At 40.2% G+C, this 21374-nt stretch overlaps 1 protein-coding gene across 1 annotated transcript in view; it reads left to right on the top strand.

Moving 5' to 3' along the window:
- The first annotated feature begins 17829 nt into the window (after positions 1 to 17829).
- Positions 17830 to 21374, top strand: part of ENTREP2 (endosomal transmembrane epsin interactor 2) — a 146171-nt gene continuing 142626 nt past the window's right edge. Inside the window, exon 1 of the mRNA XM_074155411.1 lies at positions 17830 to 18075. Within this exon, the coding sequence (XP_074011512.1) occupies positions 17830 to 18075 (246 nt within the window). The remainder of the gene's footprint in view (positions 18076 to 21374) is intronic.

Below are 21374 nucleotides of genomic sequence, written 5' to 3' on the forward strand. Positions count from 1 at the left end.
CAAAACCATCTCTTGGTCAGAATGAAAATAACTGACGTCTTAAAATGTCTGTTTTGGGTGGGTTGGTTCGGGTGGATCTTACAGATCCTTCTGTGTTCTGAAAAGCAGCTTCAGAGAAGAAAAACATAAAATGGTTAAGAAGAGGCAATTTAAATTCCAGAAATGCTTTTTAGATGTTACATAATTCAAAGATGAAAAGGACAACTTGTTAGTTCAGATTTCTATCTGGAGATGACTTTAACAAACTTCAGTTCCTTTTTGTCTTGCTGGCATCTCGTTCCCTTTCTTGAATGGGGTTACCTACATGGGGAGCTACAGAACCTGTATGAACTAACTGGGCTGCTGCTTCTGTGCTGTTGTGTGAGTGAGTGTTGGGGAAGGCAAATGAGAACCGAAACGTTTGGGTATATTGCAAAGGTTTTTGGTCACTGCATACAAATCACCAGTCTCTTCTATGCTTTAATGGTCTTTGCTGCACCTCAGCCATTGATGCAGACGACAGCATGGTTTGCTTGCTCAGACACCAAATTCCTGTTGTTCTGCAGCAAGGCATCTCTTGGGGACTTTGTGTGAAGTTTCTACAACCTTTCCTAACATCTGTAGAAAGCCAAAATGAAAAGTTAATTGGCAATGCTGGTGACCAGAGGCACCAGTGCTCCCTGAGGCCATGAGACAGAAACATAATTTCTTGGCGTAAATGTAAGAGTGAGACACTTGAGCTCTACCTGTGTACCCAAAACCTGTTTGATTTGACTTGATTTGATTTTGGGGAAAAGTTCTTCTAGCTAAATAGCATGAAGGAAGGTAGAGTTATCCATGTCAGAAGGCAGGATCAAGCTTTTAAAGCTTTTACTTCAACTCTACCATTGAGGAAAGTGGTATTTTCTGATGTTCTTTTGTATGTTCAGAAAGGAAATGGTTTCACAACAGGGATATGAAACGAGAAAATGATGAGAACTAAAGTATCTTGTCAAATAGTCACTCAGCTTTTTTAAAAAAATGAGTAGTGCTAAAAGAAATGCAGGCTTAAAGAATAAAAATTGAAAATATGCTTGAAGAAAACTGAGGAAAACAATATTAAAAACTGGAAAGGGTTAGTGGAAAAATCCTTGCATGAAAGAACTTTATTTGATCTGGCATGGAATTGTGCATCAATATGTGTGCTGCCGAGACAGTTCTTTTCTATTACTTTTAACTAGCAAGGGCCATTTAAATTTTTTTTGTTTTACTTGAAGGAAAGTTCTGTGCAGTATTAACAGTATTAAATTAGATTCTCATTTTGAAAGGAAAAGAACCCCAAGTAATTCTGCCTTCTTGCTACACCTTCCAAAACTGTCATACATAAGAGTAAAGAAAGGAACGAGAATGAAAATATTAGAGTGGGAGGAAAAATAGAACTGTTGAAACACAGGATTTTTCTTGTTATAACTAAATACATCCAAATTTATAATTCCTGGTGAGCCCTGAGTGTTGGGGGGGGTTTGTGTCTCAAAGTGTCAGATAAAATTCCCCTGTGAAGGTCTGTAGAAAGATGTTTATGAACTGTCTAGAATAAACCCCCTTGGAATGGAGCTTTAATACGTAGGCTGGCAGAGTCTCTGCCATGGCACTGGTGTCTCTGCTGTGGCGCTGGCGACTGTACTATTGCTTGAATATCTGCTGCAGCAAAAAGCCTGCTGTTTTCTAGTGTTCTCCTGTTGCGTGCTTTCCTCATGCTGTGGCTCACTGAGCCATCTCAATGGGACTGACAGTTGAAAGAATGGAGTTACTTGAGCTTCATATAGACATACAAAGAACAAAAGTGGTTAACAAGTCTAAGCTCTAATATCTTCACTTGGATTCTTTTTGTCATTTTTGCAGTGTGCATTCTGCTCTTTTTTCCAGGCAGAACTAGCCAAGCATTTTTGAGAAAATGAAGTGGGGAAGGTGAAGCGCTTGTTAAACTAAAATAAAATAGTGGAAAACTTAAGCACATAGAGAACTGTGACTGAAGAAATCCTAGCATTTTTTAAGAACGAATTGGAATGTTCCCCTAGACTTTGATCAAAAAAGCAATTTTTAATGGGTTTTTGAAAGAAAACAAATACATTGTGGTAGGTTCTTGAGAGTACCCTGTCAGACATCCTTCCATTCGCAGTCTGATAATCAAGGGGAATAGACTATGGGGCTTATCCAAGTCCTGAATTACATAGACTAAGCATCTATTTTGGATAAACTTTGGCTCTCCAATGTAGATTTTAGTTTAATTTAGAGCTTATTCTCTTCCAGAACAGCACCTGTGCCTTGTAAGTAATTTCCACAAAGGTCTAGGCTACTATACTTACCTATCAATAATCAACTGAAAATATAAAAAATAGGATTATACATATACACACAGAGAGCAGAAAACAAAATAACTAGTAATACAATGGAGATAACAAACAATTACAGAATGCTATAAAATCTCATTAAAAATGATGTATTGCTTCAATAGTTTTATCTGGGAGAGGGGATGGGGAACTGTAGTTCTCCTCTAGTTGCACAGACCATATTGGAAAGATTATTTAATAATTATGTTTCAGAGTGTGTTTATTTCCGTCCTGGTTTATGTGCACAATATGCTGTTCTCTCAGCTTCTGCCTCTACATCAAAGTAAAAACGTCCTGTATCTTTAATAGCAGCAGAACACTTATAGTAAATGCTTTTCTTAAACCACCACCACTCCTAAAACCGAAGTGGGGGCTCAGCTCCTGGGCAGCGTGTGGGACCTGGCCTTCCTGGGACACAGGGTGCAGGGACCCCCGCAGCGCAACGCCGGGGGATGCCCTTCACTGCCCTATCTGCCAGTCCTGTGTAAATCAATGAGGTTACTTTCAAAAAGGTATGTAATCCTCTCTAGTTGTTAATGCAAAAAATTACTAAAGAAAAACGAAGTACCGGTAGCTTTCAGGACTGCGTCTGGATGGCTGATGCTGGAAGAATTCATGCAGGGTGACAAACACAAGCAGAATAGCAGATTTTTTTTCATTGTTCTGAATTACTGAAGCTTACAAAGTTACTTTTCCAACCTCAGTAGCATTTTGCCCTCGTAATTGGTGTAGGCTGTGTGACATTACTACCACAGATTCGTTGCTGAATAGTAAGGAGTTGTCTTCAAAAGCTTAAGCATATATATTTACTATAAGGCTCTTCAGGCATGTCCCTGCTTGCACCCACTTCATGTAATGCTGGAAGAGTCTCCTGAATGGCTTCAACTCCAAAATGGAGTAAAATGAAAGAAGTATTTTCATATGTAACCATTTTGTGATGGAGTCTATCCAATGTAACTATTCTTGCAAACTTACTACAGTATCTCCTGAGTTAATAATGTGAGGGCATCATATATTTCACTAGTCTGAAGGTTAAAATCAGGTTCACAGCTCCTATGGAAGCAATGGGTGCATGATGTTCAGCACAATTTTTTTTTTTTTTAAATTTTTTTTTGGCTTTCCAGAGATACCCGGTTGCTTTGATTCATGGGAATTAACATCATTAGACATCCAAAAAACCCCTGCTTGCTTTAATTGGTGCTGTGACTGGCCCCACATCTTCCCTCCAGCTTCTGGGAAGAAAGTTATGATTGTGCGTATGATTGGGTAATTTATAAAAATTAACCAATCATTCTTTTCTTTTGCTTAAAATTGGTAATTAACCCCTGTATTGGCTATGTTGGTTGAGTAGGTTGCTGTGATTGTAAGAACAAATCACATTAATGAATGCTTTTATGTGAAATATGTGCTTAGCACATGCCTGTTTTAGGCAGTAATTTCACTGAATTGGATAGTCAGAACACTTTGACATTACTAAAGCTAACAAACTACTCATTAACAATGCACATTTGGACCCAAATGGATTAAAAGAATTGTTTCATTGTCCAATGTGAACAATTTATACATTGTCCTATAATAACAATTATTACTTAAGTGTTGACTTCCTTAAAACACTAGGGACTTCATGATGTCTACATCTCAAAGCAATTGATTTTTTTTCCTATTTTTTTTAAGTTACATTATATTAAACACTGTAGAAGGACTGACTGAATTTTTAAAATGTTCTCATTTAAAAAAAAAAGCCAAAAAGAATAGAGTACCGAGAGCATAAGTTGTCCAACGATGCATTCAAGGAATGTTTCTCACGTAGAAAATTATATTCATGTTTTACATGATCTTCTGAGAATGCATATACAAATAAATGACACATACCAGCAGAGAAGTAAGATTTCTCTTATCTGTTTCATCAAGGTAAAATGTAATTTGGGCAAAAAATGATTTTTGAGATTCCAGAACGCTGTTAATACAGCTGCTGAAGCCTCAGTCTTACCATAAGCGTTTTGTTCTCTGTGAAAATAAGGCAGAATTTAGTCCTTGATCATAGATAAGGTTATCTCAGGTAACTCTGCAATTGGCAGATATGCGTCTTCACTGCTGTGTCATTCCATTCCAGGTTCTTCAGGGGCTGCAACGAAATAATTCTGTCCGTGCTATATATCATTTAAGAAGCACTAAAAGGTGTTGTATTACCTTCTTTTATAGTAGCTGTAATTTATTTGAGCTTGTATTCCAACTGTAAGCCTGCATCATCCAAGAGGTCTGTTTAGAGAACCTGTTTGAAAGGTATCACTTCTACAAACAGCAAATGCACAATTTTGGAATTGTTCATTAAACCCTTGTATCACTATTATACGCATGACGAATGGAAATTTGCATGCTGACTTCTCTCTGGCTTTGGCTACCTTTGCTCCTGCAGTCTAAGAGATGTTTTGTTATTGCAAGAAATGTGTCTGTAAAAAATCAGAAGTCAGCCAAAAATATTAACAAGTTTGCACCAGTGTGCAAAGTCTCAGCCTAAGACTGCCAGAAACAGTCATTGCACCAGAAACTCTGTTCGGGAGGTCTCATGGGAGGTCAAGGAGGATTAACTGGTGGTTAGATTTAAACAAAATCTTCTGAACTACTGAGTGATAAACAGGCTTTTAGTAGGGGGGGGGGGGATTAAATAAATTTAAAGGCCTTTACTAAACTTGATTTTTCCTTCAGTGTTATCCAACAGCTGTTCCCCTGAGGGACTCCCTGATGAATTATTCAGTTCCACTATACAACATGTACTTCTACCCCAGGAATTGGAATATTCAGGAAAAAAACTTTGAAATAAGAATTCAAATAAGTCTCATATTCTCTGTAATGGAACAACTGCCTCCGCATTGCTCTTGGTATTTCAGACCCCTCCTTTCAGCTACGTCAGTGTAAGGCTGAAGATGAGTATGACGGTGCACCGGTTTCAGTGGGAGGTGAACCTGGCCCCCTCTGTCCCTGGTGGTGCCAGCAGAAGTGCTTGTTGCTGCGGGGTGAAATAGAGGGCACCGAACCATCTGGCAAACTGTAAAAAGGGCCCTTGGAAAGAAATGCTTTCAGGAGAGGAAGATTAAAAACCAAAAAAAAAAAAAAGTATTAAGAATTGTGCTAAAATACTGGATGAAGAGTAATCCTAGCTGTACTCAAGCTGACCTTGTTAATTTTGCTAGTTCTTGGAGAAAGAAGCACAAAGCCTTAATGAAATATCTCACAAATTCTGTTGTTTGAAGGGCAGCAAGACAATCTGCTTAATTATTTTTGGCAGTTATAGTATGTCTTTTTTAAAAGCTTGTCACAGTAACTAATACTCAGTTAGAGTAATTGCTTTTTCCCTACACCTCTCTCTTTCATGTTTACGTATTATTGGTTTTATTATAAAACCTGCAGGGAATTTTTCTCTCTGCCAAACCATTTTATATCTTTGGCTTACATTCCATCTATACAGTTCTTGCCAGATTTTCCTGTACCAGCCTCTGACAACCACCACAATTTAAGAAAAATACCTATGTTGGTTTTTTTGGTACTACTTAAAATTATCACCAAAAAATATTTCTGTTTTGAGGCATGAAAAAATGAAAATCAGAGGTTGGTGATTGAATAGAATTCTTCAGTATATTAAATTATTCTCATCTTGGCACTGCCAAAGAGAGACTTTAACTCGCCTGTCCTCTTCACAGGCCCCAGGCCGCTGTGGCGAGGGATGCTGCCAGCACTCTTCCCCAGGCGGCGACGGCAGAGAATGCTGCTCATTATGCACTCATATTCCACATCGATTTTCTTTTTTTCTCCCCACTCAAGGCAACAGTAAGCTGCTTTTGAAAAGATATAGACAGTGTTCCTTTAACAAGAAAAAATGCCTCCCTCCTGTCATCATACAGTACCTATGCAAACAACTGTTGAGATATTCAGTCTTTCTGATAGAAGATACGCTGTATTGAAAGTTATAGAAGAGAATATTTTCCTTTTGAGGAAACAATCTTCTAGAAATGTTACTGGATGTGATCATTTGAAGAGATAAGATTTACTCTTTGTAAGAACAGTAGGAGAAGTTTCTAAATGCCTAAAATAACAGTTTCCAGCTGGCATGGCCAGCATCCGTCATGTTGACTTGGCCACAATGAAGCATGTGTGTTTTAGATGTCCCGCTTGGAGTGATCTGTTCCTTCCAAAGTATAGATCCACTGAACCCTAAGTCCTATGATTTTTATTTTTTTTTAACACCTTCTGACATAAGCGTGTTAGTTCTGATAAAAGTGCAGCCATTTACTTTCTGACCATAGAAAACCTGTTTTAAGGAGTGCCACACATCTGTGTTGAATGTGTACCCTGTTTTAAAAGCACTTTGAAAAGGAAAGTTTTGTATGCTATTTAAAAACAAAACCACACCCAACATTCAGAACACTGACAAAAATTAAATACTGGATTTTTATACCACTTTAAGTAGACAGCTAAGACTAGTTTTCCACAGAAAAAATGTTGTTTCTTTACTTATTCCATACTTAAATTTTTATGTTGAATGGGAAATTATGGTTTTGTGTGTAAATAAACCACTTAGACTTACAACACTACAATTAAAGATTCTTAGTACATATGGGTAACAGTTTTACAAAGGCTTTTCAGAATATTAATTCTACATGAAACATAAATATATAAAAATGAATTCTGCAGAAATTGTAATCTCTCCCTGCAGACTATTTTTTTCAGAAAGTGTAGATTTCTCAACTTTTTTGTAGTAAATATGCATATATTTCTGCCAAATTCTATTTTAAAGAAGTATTAATATAATGCCTAAGAAACCCACATCTATCAGGGAAACATGGCATTTATTCAGATATGTGAGTGATGCATTTCAGACATAATTGTTTTAAACAAACAGTATTTGGTTGTAGTTCAGAAAAACGATGTTTATTCCCAGGTAATATGTTGAAGTCAGAAAAAGAGTTTCCCTGCAATGCCTGGACAGAGATGGAGAGTAATGAAAGTTTGACTTAAAAAATAAACCTTCATCACCAGTGAAAAAAATGTTAAAAGAAATAGGAAATAGGAGAAGGAAACATAAGAATAATAAATAAAAAAGACATAATTAAAATTCAAAAGAGATTGAAAGGGTCTGATTAATAACTGTGAAATTTGGTTCTCCTCTAAACTTTTCAATCCTTATATAGTTTTCTACTGATTTGGCCATTTGTTATCCTCAGCAGCAGGTTCAGCTATAGCATTCTGCAAAGGGAAGTGTTAGGTTTCTGGGCGACTTCCTTCAGAGTGGTGGGTTTTTTTTAACCTCTTTCAATTTAGGGCAACTAAAAACTTCTGAGGAAGTCTGGATCTTGAATATTTTTATGATGGGTATTTACACAGTGGAGTTGTGTAATAATAAAATCATGCTAAAGCAATTGTTACTTTTTCTGATGTGAGTCAGATCAATGCAATATTCTGAACAGAAGTGATTTCCTTAACTGGGTTTAAAAATCTGTATCCCTGTATCTGTAACAAAAAATAATTCTTTATTTTTCTCGAAGTGCAGACAGTGTAACCTTAGAGTTCTAGAAAGAACGACTGAAGAACTGCACCTCTATTACAAAAACTTTTCTTCTAACCTGCAGTTGCAATTGTGTGAAAGCGGGAGAAGTATTGGTTCAGGCTCTCTTCAGGCAGGGAGATTCGTCTGTCCTTGGGCGAAGAATAGACCATACTACAAAGAAAGCTCAAGAAAAATGTTTTCTTATTTCCAGGGTAGGAAATCTAATTCTCTCAAGCACTCTAAAAGGAGGTTTCAGTCAAGTTACTTACATTTTATAATTCCTGTGAAAACTATAAACATTCAGAGAAATCATCAATTCATGCCATCTAAAACAAGAAGGGCTTTTTTCAGATTCTCAGTATTACATGACAGAATATGTTGAACATCATTAGTGTGACAAATCTTGTCCAATATTTGACCTTTCACAAGTGCTTTTACTTGGCTTTTTTTTTTTAATCTCAGTATTTCTGTGTGGTATGCTTGTTATATAGGCAGCATTATATAGCGTATCAGTTTTGCTCAAAGTTCTTGTAAGTGTGCTCTGAATGTGCAGTAGATTATTCTTTCAGAGTAAAAAGTGTTGAGGAAAAAAAAATCAAGATGCTGTATCAGACTAAAGGTATTTAGCAGTTTTGTGGGTTGTATAAAAACTTATTAAAGGTAGTTAGATGAGTCTGGGCTAATAAGCACTTAATAAGCACCAGACATTTCAGCCTCTGCATCAGAAGTATTTTGTATCACTTTGAACTTCTTGTTAGCTGCCTCTGTCCTCCCCAGGAAGGCTACGGCACGCGATTACAAAAACAAGCTGTACCTGACTTCCAGCCGTCCTCATTTTATTTAAATATCTGACAACCCGGCTAGGGCAGATTGCATGTACCAAACACATCTAAACAGAGAAGGTTGCACAGTCAACACCACAGATAAGGCGTCTGCATAAAACCTCACTTGCTCTGCAGCTCAGTGCTGCTCTGCATCTTGATGCCTGAGGCTACCCGGACACAGCTGGATCTTGTACTCTGCCCAGCCTTGAGGGATCAACGATTTAGGCTTACAGTTGCCTTTTCTTTTTTTTCCTTCCCCTCTCCCACCCATCCTCCCCCCCATTTTCTTTCCTTTTAAATTGTGGCACACGCAAAACCTGAAGGCAAAATTTTGCTCTTAAAATTACGAGAAGATAGTGCTTTTCTTCAAGTTATTTCTCATTTGTACATTCAGATAGACAAATTTATCAAGCTTTAGGCTATAAGAGACCACCTAACAATTGCATGGGGTAAACTAAATTTGTGTGAAATGGTCATTTTATGTTAGTGTGTCCTTTGGGGCAGAATGTAGTTATTTTTATAATACCAGGCTAATGATTTCCAATTTATGTAACTGTGCTTCAGCTTAATCAAGACTTAAGGCTGTTGACTTTAATGAACATGAAAACACTGTGTTTATTGCTACAGCAGAGCTGTTGATGTTGTAGGGGATCAGAAGTAGAAATATTAAATAGCGTACAAATAAATATGGTAGGCAGGACCAAATGTGAGTTCATAAAAAATGCAAATGTAGGCCAAGTATCATTTATCTCAGTCTCAGTTCCTGGACTACTAGCTCCAACACAACTCTGTAGCAAGAAAGTTTCTCACATTGCTTATATGGCTTGTAAAGACTTGCTAGCTTGGAATAATAAAGATGGTTTTATGAGGGAAGCTTTTCTTGTGTTTGATCCTAAATGCATCCTGTATTTCATCAGCGGTTCTAACATATTCATGCTATAGTTGGGTATGATGCTCAAATAAACAAATGGCAGCAAGACCTTTTCTTTCTTGGAAGTCTTCTGCTTTTGAAATGGATGTGGAAAAAAAAAAAGAGCAAAAAGGTTATAATAGCTTAATAAAACTTCCAGCGTGTTCTGTAAGTATAGGTTTCTAGACAATGATGTCATTTTCCTCACTTCGCTCTGTGTTGTCGCTCTGAAAACCTAATATAGAACATTTATTTATTTAGAGTCATTTAGGGAAGGCTAGAGGTTTGCAAATGGGGTAGAGAAATGCAGAGGATCATGGGGGCTAGGTAAGCAAAAAGGAAAGGGAGGCAAATATGTAAGTGTCAGTGGAAGTACATTTGGGCTGGTAGAAAATACTAGACTGGAGAGGAGGGTATGAATTATAACGAAAAAAATATTGTACCGGTATCTGCAGGTTTCTGCTTGCAACTAGTCCTGCTGTGTCTCTGGAGCGAGGGGACAATGTGGTAGGGGTTTGAGTATCACCAGAAGGTTGCTCTGCTCTAGGTCATTTAGTCTCCAGAGGAGGAGGGAGAGGAGGTTCAGACAGACCCGTTTCAAAACTGCCAGTACGTTGCGGGGGTGTTAGGTGTGCGTGGGTAGGTAATGCTGTGAAGGAAGTTTGCCTGCCTTAGAAATCAAAGTTGAAGCCCTGTGTGACGAAGGAAGACTTCTTGTGGCAAATAGATTTGAGATCTTATTTAAGAAAGTCTCTATATTACAGTCTACCCCTTTGAGTAGTGCCAAGGTCAGGGAGTGAGTTGTGGTGTAATTGCCTGAGGGCTGTTCCAGCTTCCACATGCAAGTTTTCCACAAATGTGACAAAACTATTCGACTGGTCTGAGTTGTTACTTCTTCATCCAATTTTTTTGTGTACGTTACTATACAGTTTAACCCTTTCACACCTGGCAAAACTGCTAGTGTATGTGTCTAATCATGTATGGTCAGTCATTGCATAAAATACTAAACTATGACTTCCAATTAATTGCATGTGTTTCAGATACATACAGACAGCCAGTTTTGCCTTCTGATTTTGAGCTGCGTTTCATAAAGAAAAATCTTGAGAAAAGGATCCAATATGTTGGAGACTAAATTAATAAATGTCAGTAGCAACTTCATATAAAATAGATGTCCCCTATAAATTATCATTTCATCTAAGAACCGCAGTTATTTTAATAATCCTTAACTTCAGCCCACCTGGGTTTCTATGCTGAACAGTCTTTCTGATTACTTCAACTGTCTAAACTAGAAAAAGCTGGTTCATCTGGGGGGGGCCTTTAAAAGTAAATTGGTACGAGCAGCTCAGCTGGCCTTTAACATTTTAGATTACCTGTCCTGTGCCTCTGAATACACCTGGAATGTCTCAGCCACCAAACACTCATTTGCAGCTCTCCAAGAAAGACCCTTTTGCCCCGTGTTTAAAACTTTACTCGTCTGCAGATGACAATTAGAAAGACTGTGTGCTTTTAATAAGCTACTTTCTAGAAATTGTATCTATTCAGCTAAATAAGAGAGTTTTCCTTGTCTTTAAATTTTCGTACCATAAAGCATTGGAGTTATTGCTGCATTGTTTTTTGCCGGGTCCCATTACCAAGTAGTTGTAGACGGAACCAATAAAACTAGGACTCTTATAAACAGAAAAATCTATGTAAAAGGAAAAATCGATAAATACAAGACTTACAAAGTTTTTCATAATATTTTGATAATTTTTACTTGGTAGCCATTGGAAATGTGTTAGTTCTTTTCAGTAATGTGTACGTGTCTAAGAGGAATAGGTAGATCCCCACAAGCAGATTAATTTCTGATTCCATGTCCTTTACCAGAAAGTCCACAGTCTCTGCAAGATACTTAGGGGGAGGGACTATTGATTTTATTTTATTTTTTTCATTCTAAACAGTTTAAATCACTTACCTGTAAATCAAACAAATAACTTCCTTGAAAGATTTGTTGAATCATAACAAGTTTTGAGATGTTTTTCCTCAGCAAACTGTCTTTGACTTCTATTATATAAAAGATGTTAACTGTAATTTTTCTTTCAGTAAAGGAAATGAAAACCTACTTGCAAATGCTTAAAATGGTTCTTCAGCTCAGCCACTAAAATCCAGATGTAATTTTTAATGAAATGTTAATATTGTGCACTATTAAAAGTGATCATGTTATTTGGGACTCTTAGCTACTTAATTTCTGCAGTAGAATACAATCCAATAGACTCTGGCCCTGTGAAGTCCAGTCATTTTAAGAGACAGTGTGAAGTAGCTAATTCTACGTTATCACAGTTTTTTTTTTTACTCTTGGCAATGGGATTGGAAGGAATCTGATCACTACTACCAGTTATGTATATAGAAAAATGTTGCATGTTGTGAAGTTTTATGTAAGAAAAGTGGTATGGTTTAATGCATCAAACAAGCTTCTGTCCAAAACTTCTTGTATGATATTGGATACATATTTTTCCATGTTCTAATTTCTTAGACCAAACTCCTGATTAAGAATAGTTTTGCTAACTTTTGCTAATGTTTCAAAAGAAATTACCAGGTACTTCTCTATTTTATGTAATTTCTTTTTATTTTTGCAGAGTGATTATATTTTCTGCCAGGCCAGGGGTGATCTTCTGGAAAAGATATCGGTCTCATTTAAAAAAAATCTGAGTTCTGTCTTGCCTTTTGTAAAACCACAGGGCAATCTGCTTGCTTTTCAGATCCAAGACACGTACCCAATTTCAACTTTGAAGCAGCCATAAAATGCAGGACAATTATCTTGATTTCAGCGGTGTCTTTAGCACTCCAGGACACTCATCAGGGCAGCCAATCACACAGAGGAAGTAATTCCAAGGTAGGTATTTCTGAAGAAGAGACCCAGACTATTTTCAGATTAAACCATGGAAATTGAGGTTTCTTTCATTTTTATCTCCAAGGCTTTCCCGTTTAAAACCTCTTTGGCTTACATATGGAAGTAAATCCTATGGGTTTATATATGCTTAAATTATGTTGTTAAAGGATGCTATTTTTGTAAAACCAACTAATCTGTGGTTATCCTCTGTGTAAAAACACAAGAAAACAGAGCAGTAATAATGGGTGTAAAGTAATGGTAGTTACTGCTCTTTATTGTCTCCTTCAGGTCTACTGTCTAGTTCAGGTCACAGACCAATACGCAGGTACAAGATGGTGCAGAAAACAGTTGAGAAGTTCAGGGACCCGTATATAACTCCAAATCCTTAAACAGATGAGTGAGAGAGTTGTTCCTCTGTGCACAGTCTCCCCACCAAGGGCAGCGATCTACAGCCTACAAGTGGAGACATGACAGCCCAGTTTATTTGTGTTACCTCTTGGAGACAGGCTTTGTCTATGCATTGGTTTATTACAGGGCTCTTGATGATTGCGAGGTAGATGCTCTTGATTTTAATATATCCTTTTAAAAGACTTTCATAAATAGGCACTTATGTTTCAAGCACAGAAAAGTAGGGCTTAGTCAAAATCTGCTGATCTTCACGGTATTCTTTTTATGTTTTTATTCATAACACTTTTGTACACAGAATCAGTGTGCTTTGTGAACTCCTCAGGCATTCCCTTCCACGGAAAAATGCTGTAAAAGATGGGAGTGGTAGTGATGATGTACGTATGATTTGCAATGTGAAAACTTCTCTGTAAAAACACAATGGGTACTCTTATTAGTATAGAAGTATGTGAGGGGAAAAGATTTTTTTTTTTTTTTTTTTTAGAGGTTCATTGCTTAGCTACAAGTCTATCAGAGACAGTTGTCCTATTTTAAGAAAAATGTTGAGTCATCAGGAAGCAAAGTAACACCAAAGACAGTAGTGCCACGGTAAGGGTTAAACAAGTCTCCAGGCCTGACCCTATGATCCTTTCTTATATTGGTGGGCACTGGCATGTATTGTCTCATTGTCTTTGACATATCTTAGATTATTTTTTTTCCTTATTTTCAAATTGTAAAGCTGGTAAAGCAGGATACTTCTTCAAGATGCTGATTACAATTGAATGTTGTATATAGAAAAAGCAGTCTTCATTATTTGCTGACTTGCCCTTCTTTCTCTCCCTGCCCAGTACAATATTTTGGAAGATAAACTTATGGAAGATTGATTGCCAAGTGCAAGGAACTGCAAACTTCCTTTTTAATTTACTGAAATACCAGCTTCTGTTGCATTTTAAATCAAATGTTGTTATATGCTTAAAAGTTAGCATGTAAGAATATGTTGCTCTTCGGTTCTGTCAGTGATACAGTTTTTTTATTTAGGTGCCTGTAGCCGTAAGCCAAGTCCATTAGTTCTGTAAAAATTGGGTGTGTTAGGTAATCTGAGATAAATTAAGTTAGAGTGCCTTACAAGTTATTTTCAGAACAGGGTGAATGAAGTATACCCACGGAAGAGGATAATTAATTTTTAAGACGTGCAAGAAATAATGGTACGCTTCAAGTGAACGCATCTTGGCTGTTGTGGTCTAGATACTTGATTCCCTCCGAGGAACAAGCAAGGTAGACAAAGGAAGTGGAATTGCTACTGCTGGTGATGTAAGGACCCAGCATCTGAATGGCTGAGAAATTACCTGCTAAATATTAGAATAATAGAAATAATTGATCTTCAAGTCAAGATATCAAGATGCATTATGAAGGTTGGATGTAGAAGGAGGTATTTTAGGTTTTGTGGGTTTTCCTCATTTTGTGTGTGTGTGTGTGTAGATATAGATAAAGTATGTATTTTATTTTTCAGCAGTGATACCACCTCATTTCCACTACATCTTTAGGATGTACACTGTGTGGGACAACCTGGATCACCAATGCTTATTAAGTCCCTAGAGCTACATGCATAGAGAACAGAAGAGCTGCTTAAAATAATGAAATGATGTAAAGCATGTAAATTTGAGATGTGCTATGTATAAGTGACAGTGACGAGGCCCTTGGTTGTATTTTCAGTATCTATACGCTGTAGGACACCCTCTTAACAGTTTCTTCATCTATATTAATTGGTAAATGAGGCTTACTGTAACTATGAATTTCCTTCTTTTTGCTCATTTTCCATTTCTGTCATACTGGAAAATCATTTACTTAATTTCAAGTAACAATTGCAGAGATAAAGGTGCATGAAATTCACTAAAGTTGAAAGTGAGATAGAATAAATACAAACTTTGATCCACCAATACATTTCCTAGTACGAAGCATGAAGCTGCCCTCTGAAATGGTTGGGAGCCGGTAAAGACTGACAGTAATGAGACAATTACCATAGAAGTGGGATCATTATCATGCTGGCTTCCGTGTTTTGATGTTTTTTAATAGGCTAATAATAAGGTCTGATATGTGGTGCCCTTCTGGCTGCCTTCAGGAAATGATCAAATTATTTGTTAAATTAAAAATCAGTATATTACTGTGTTTGAATATAAACATGGCTAATACAAAGCTTTTGTTACTACAGTTCTGGCAGAAATTTTAGTGCTGCATCCCACTTTTAAGTTACACTTGATATGGCATTGAAAAATACCAATGAAAGTATTTTAAAAAAAACACCAACCTCTTCAGCAAAATAACTTCATCTAAAGTTAGGGATAATAATACTTTCCAAATTGCCCTCAAATCTTTCTCAAACAAATCTAGCAACTGAGAGCCTTCAGAGAGAGCTCAGAAGAGTACCTGGAGCTAATTCAGATCTTGAGCAGGATCTGTCTACACCTGAACAATTAGGAAAATTGGAGTGAACAAGATGTGATCTAAACTCCTGTGGATTCCTACTGGAAGCCGAAATAGTTGTTTTCTGGTAGCCTTAGTTTGCCACATTGGAAGCAGTGCACACATCCATTACTTGAGAGCTTACCCACATGTGAGGTTCATGGGCAGCAGATGAGCATGTGGGTTTGCAATGCCAGATCCTCCTCTGGACTGACCGCAAATGTGGATTTTTTTCATACGTGCCAGTTAGAAAGTCCTTGGAAATGAAAGTAAATTGCTTTGTACTTAATGCATACAATAGTATCGGCACAGGGAGTTAGTGAGATGTAAATTCATACCACAGTGTAATATGTCCTAATTTCCCCAAGCCCTAGAGCCATCTTACTCCTGAATGAGAGCACCCAGATAGAGGTTTAAATGCATTTATTCTTTATAAGGTTTCTAATTGTCCTGCTGTTGAATAACCTTAAGCATTTCTGGCTGGTCAAGGAACGAGCTGCTTAATCATGAAGACTGCGCAGGTTTAGTTTGGTTCTGGGTTTTGGTTTTTTTGCTAGCCCCTTCCACTCTGATTGCAGAATATTACAACAGAGACTCTTCCTTGACTTTGAAAGGTATATTTTGAAGTAATGTTTCTAATGTTGGATAACAAACAGCTCTAGTTGATTAAAAGCAAGTCTAAGTTGGTTTTAGTGTGAACTGGTATGGACCAGTGTGCTCTGTTACCACACATCCTCACCCCCCTTCATCTAGCTGTCCCACCTGAGCTTTCAGATGGGCTGCAGCACTCCTGTGCCAGCAATCAATTCAGGAATATCAATTGAGGCTGAGTATTGGGCCAAGGGGGGCTATGCGCAGTGGTGGTGGTGGTATTTTGTTTTTAACTGGTTCCCACTCTGTTCATGCCCAGTCTGAGAAATTAAGACATTATAAGCTAATTCTTCTTTTGATTACTGGTATTAATTTAGTACTATTCTGCATTAGAATAAAAAATTGTAGAAAAACAGCCATCTCTTCCGCGTAGGGTTGTGTCAGGTGCTTTTTGGATCTGATCAAAATATTACTTGCACATGTGCTGGAGCAGTTTTTAGCCATGTTGGTGTGACATCACTGTCACCTGCTATCCTAACCCATTTTGTGGCACAGACAGTGATTTAAGCTAAAAGAGGCAAGCTGCTTTTTTTTTTTTTTTTTTTTTTCTGTTACAGTAAAATATTTGAGTTTTGTATGAAAAGAGAGGGGATTTAATCCTTTGATGCTTCCCTGTCAAGGCAAACTTCCCCACTACCACATCCCCAGGAAACAAATTATTTTATGCAAATAAGAGCTCTTGAAAGAAAAGAGGAGCTCATGAACAGAGATTTAAGCCTGGTTTACATGTGGTGTTTAGGATTTCTTCTTTTGGTATGAATATCGCAGTATTGCAGGTATGTAGACTACACATACTAGTTCCTGTATAAAAAAAATATTATACTGCTGTAGCAAAGTATGGTGCTACAAACATTAACCCTGGAATAGTTTTACTATGTAAACTATAATGCTATATAGTGAGATGATGTTCTTGGGTTTGGTTTCTGTTGGTGTGTGTTTCAAAGTAGGCCTTAGGTGTCTGCAGGCAATAGGTTATCACTGTGGTTTGTCTTCTGCACAAAACTGGTATTTAAACGTGCTCCAGATGTTGTGGGTAGCCTTACCGTGCTGGACACTGTTGTCATGAGCGGCAGCAAGGCAGGGAGTTTTCATAAATAGAGGCTTGTTCTGGGGGCTTTTATATTTCTGGTAGGAAGGATGCTGTAAGCTGAGGCTTGGCGTAGTTCACTGTGGGCAAAAAATAAAAAAACAAAAAGGTTAGAATAACCCTGGGTATCGTGCCTTTTGCACAGCGCTAAGAAAGACCTCTTCCCTCCCTCCCTCCCTCGGACGCTGGCACAGCGCGGGGGGGGCACCGGTGCCCCGGCTGCACCACGCCCGGTGGCAGGGGGCTTCCCTCCCCGCCGGGGCACGGCTGCCGCCCCCCCGCGGGCCGCGGCTCGGCGCTGTCCGGTGCTAGGGCCGGGCCCCGCCGCCGAGCGCTCGCCCCGCACACGCCGCTCTCCCCGCAGGGCCGGCGGCCGCCGATCCTCCTGCCGCTGCCTCCGCCCGCCATTGGCCGTAAACAACCCTTCCCCCTTCCCCTCCCTGCCTCCCCCCTCCCTCCGCGGGAGAGGCGGCAGCCGCGGCGGACCGGAGAGCGGGGGCTCTGCTTCTCGCCGGGCCGGGGCCGCCCCCGCCGGCGGCGGCTGAGGGCGAGCCCGCCCGCCGCGGGGAGAGGAGGCGGCGGCGGCCGCCCCACCGTGCCGTGCCCTGCCCTGCCCGCCGGGGCCGCGGCGGGCCAGCTCCTCCTCCATGCGCCGCGGCTGCCCGCCGCCCCGCAGCGCCCGCGCCCGGCCGCCCCGCGGGGGGCAGGAGGAGGCGGCGCCGCCGCCCCGGCCGCGCCGTGAGGGGCCCGGAGCAGGATGCCAGCGGGCGGCGGCGGGGCGGCGGCGCGGCCCCCCGGCGGGTCGCGCTCCCTCAGCCCCGCCGCCCTGTCCCGCAGCCTGTCCCGGCTGCGGCAGCACCGCGCCCGCTCGCGGGCCATGCTGGCCCTGGGGGTCACGCAGATGGTGCTCGGTTGCCTCATCGTGGCCGTCAGCTTCGCCGCCCTGGCGCTCACCACCTCGGCCCGCGTCCGGCACTCCTGCCCCTTCTGGGCCGGCTTCTCGGTGAGTCGGGGGGCGCGCGGGGAGGGGAGGAGGGGTGCCGCCACGCGCCCCGTTAGCCGGGCCCAACGGTCGCCGCTAGGCGCATCGCCTCAGGGCTGCCGGTCCGCGGCGGCGCCTCGGGGCCTCGTCCCTCGCCCTCCCCGGGCGGCCCTGAGGAGCGGGGCCGCCGGCGAGGCTCTCTCCGCCCGGGCAGCGGGGCGGTTCAGGTGAGACACCCTGGCTGGGACGCGGCGGGTTGTCGGAGGTTCCCGTGCTCCCTCGGCCCCGGCCGCTGAGCCTGGCAGCGGTGCGACGGCACTTCGTCGCCTCCTTCGGAAGGGTTCTCCAGGGTGGTTCGGCGTTTTATCAACAATGTCGGATGAAAGTTGGGATAACAAATCAACCTTTGGCGTTGCCTCAGCGTTTGGTGCCTGCTCCACCGGCTGCTCTTGCTGTCCCTGGCGTCTTTTGTGTCGGCTCCGACTTGGGCGCCGTCTGAGAGTTCACCTTGAGGTACGGCCGTTTCTCAAGGTCTGGGCGCGGGGTTGTGCTGGGATGCAGATTCAGCCACGAGCTACGTTGTGTTGAAGGTGATAAAATGGGACGAGCACAGGAGGAACAGATTTTAAGATGCGCAGAGGATATGGAAGAACTCTCAGCTGAGAAGAGTGCAACAGAACCAGGAGGCCCGTGGCTTTGAGGCACCCAAAAGTCCTGTCATGAGAGAGGCTGTTGGTCCCATGGGACAGGGTATCTGAGGGAAAGGCTCGTTTGTTCTGAACACAAATGCCCAAATCTGGGTCCTGACTCCTATCTGATTTTCTCGTTGGCTTTCCATTGTGTCCTGCTAGCATGAGTTAAAAACATGAAAAAAACCCCGAACCTTGATACTCTTCTTTACTCAGGTGGCCTCCCTCAGTGCTGATTATCAGCATTTGCATGTATGTACAGATACAATGCACACATAGATGCACTAGTATAATGCTGATTTATGAAAGTTTCTCTTATAAGCAGTGAAATGGGACTTGACAGTTATGAGGAATTAGACTTTTCTGAGGGCACTAATAACATTCTGTGTTATTGGTGAAGATTTGCTTCGTTTAATTTAACGCGTTACTGGTTTCAAGTATGTCTTTTCAGCTCTTTTAACGGACCAGAGAGTTTTCAGCTGTAAAAGTGCTTGTTGGAAACCAGGAAAGTTAGATAAATGGTTTGGATTATTCAGTTTTGAGCATGTGGCAGAAATGGTCTAATTTGAAAAAACAACTGCTTAATATGCTTTTATGCAGCAAGTTACTCAATAATTTTTTCGAGTCCTTCAGAGCAGAAGAGTAGTTTTGGATTAATTATTTAGATATTTTTCTTGATTTGGCCAGGATTTTTTGTAATCTTTAAAAGAAACACTGGTTTATACAAGTAGCCTTGATATTGCAATAGTCACATTCTTTTGAGTTTGAGCCTCTGCAAGCTAATATGCAACTGTTCATTGTGATGAGATGTGAATTTTAAATTAAGAATCTGGCTGCTTACATATTAATGTGCTACTAAATCAACACAGCTTAGGCAGATTTGGTTTCTTATCTTGACAGACCAAGCAGGAATGTACACAACTGATTGTGCATTCCAGTAAGCACAACTTTTCCAATAATACCTTTTTTTCCTCCTGCTCCTGTAATCTTTGTGAGAAGAGACTTTAGGGGGTTATCAGTATGCTCTAAAATATGCTGGGTTTCTGCTGTGGATGCCTTCTGCTCCTCTCTCTGTGCAATGTAACCCATAGGAAAGCATGTTTTCCAGTTAGATTTCACAGATGTTACTTGTTCATCATAGAGAAGAAAGCCATGATTCCAGCTTGTGGTGTGAATTGGTGGAAGGCACAGGGAAAGTATTGCAATACTTTTGACTAGAAAGCCTTGTTCTGTATTATCAGAATGAGGCAGGTATACCTTGTTTCCTAAATTAAGATCTTGCTGTTTAAAAAAAAATAAAATTGTACCTTATAAGTGATCTCTCGGAGCATGAGAAGAACCATACTTTCCTCGTAATCTCATTATCTCTAAATCTCAAGAAATAAGGTAAAAATTGAGCAGTTTTCAGGTGTGGTGAGCCCAAAATAACTTTCTGTGGCTTAGTTGCTTACACAGCATTTTCTAAAAGCCTTTTGAGGTATTTAATGACTTCACACTCCCCCTGTTGGAAGTAAATAACTTGAGTTGCTTGATGCTCAAGTAGCAATTATAAACTTTTTTTTGGGGGGGGGATGTGTGTGTGTTAATATACTGTGGTTCTTACTCATTAGACATGCACATCCTAAAACAGGATGTCTTGGCATTGGCACTTTTTGAGCATTCTTTTGGACACCAACCACCTTGTCAGCGTAAATGAAGGCTGCAAAAATTTGCTAAGAATCTTTGAAATGTTTTTGAAAATAATTTCCTAATGTTCATAATATTGTAGCTGATTTAAAAACAAAAAAAAGGCAAAAAGCTGCATATCACACTCCACAGAAAATTTTCTGTAATCAAATGCAAGGAAAGGTTCTGATTTCTCGCTTTCTTTTTGGAATCAAATTGAATGATTATACCAATGAGAGCTTATTTAAAGAACAAGGCACCATAATTTCCATAAAACTTTGAAGAATTAAACCATAAATTAAATCATTTTGCTTTATCTTATCACAGAATCACAGAATTGTCAGAGTTGGAAGGGACTCTAGAGATCATCTAGTCCAACTCCCCTGCTAAAGCAGGATTTCCTATAGCACATTACTCAGGACTGCATCCAGGTGGGTCTTGAAAATCTCCAGAGAAGGGGACTCACGACCTCCCTGGGCAGCCTGTTCCAGTGCTCTGTCACCCTCACTGTAAAGAAGTTCTTCCTCATATTTGAATGGAACTTCCTATGTTCCAGCTTGTGCCCGTTGCCCCTCGTCCTATCACTGGGAACCACTGAAAAGAGTCCGGCTCCATCATCCTTCAGCCCACCCTTTAGGTTCTTGTAAACATAGATAAGGTCTCCCCTCAGCCTTCTCTTCTCCAGGCTAAAGAGCCCCAGCTCTTTGAGCCTTTCCTCATAAGGGAGGTGCTCCAATCCCTTAATCATCTTAGTTGCCTTACGTTGGACTCTCTCCAGTAGTTCCCTGTCTCTCTTGAACTGGGGAGCCCAGAACTGGACACAGTATTCCAGTTGTAGCCTCACCAATCTTTTATAGCATCATATTAGAGAAGAGAAAAAAAAAATTTATATATTTTAAAATTAAGATATTTTAAGGTAATTAATGAGAGTCAACCTCATATTGAGCACAAGGGAATCTGGGGGTT

This window comes from Numenius arquata, chromosome 11, assembly GCF_964106895.1.
Source record: "Numenius arquata chromosome 11, bNumArq3.hap1.1, whole genome shotgun sequence".
Lineage (NCBI taxonomy): Eukaryota > Metazoa > Chordata > Aves > Charadriiformes > Scolopacidae > Numenius > Numenius arquata.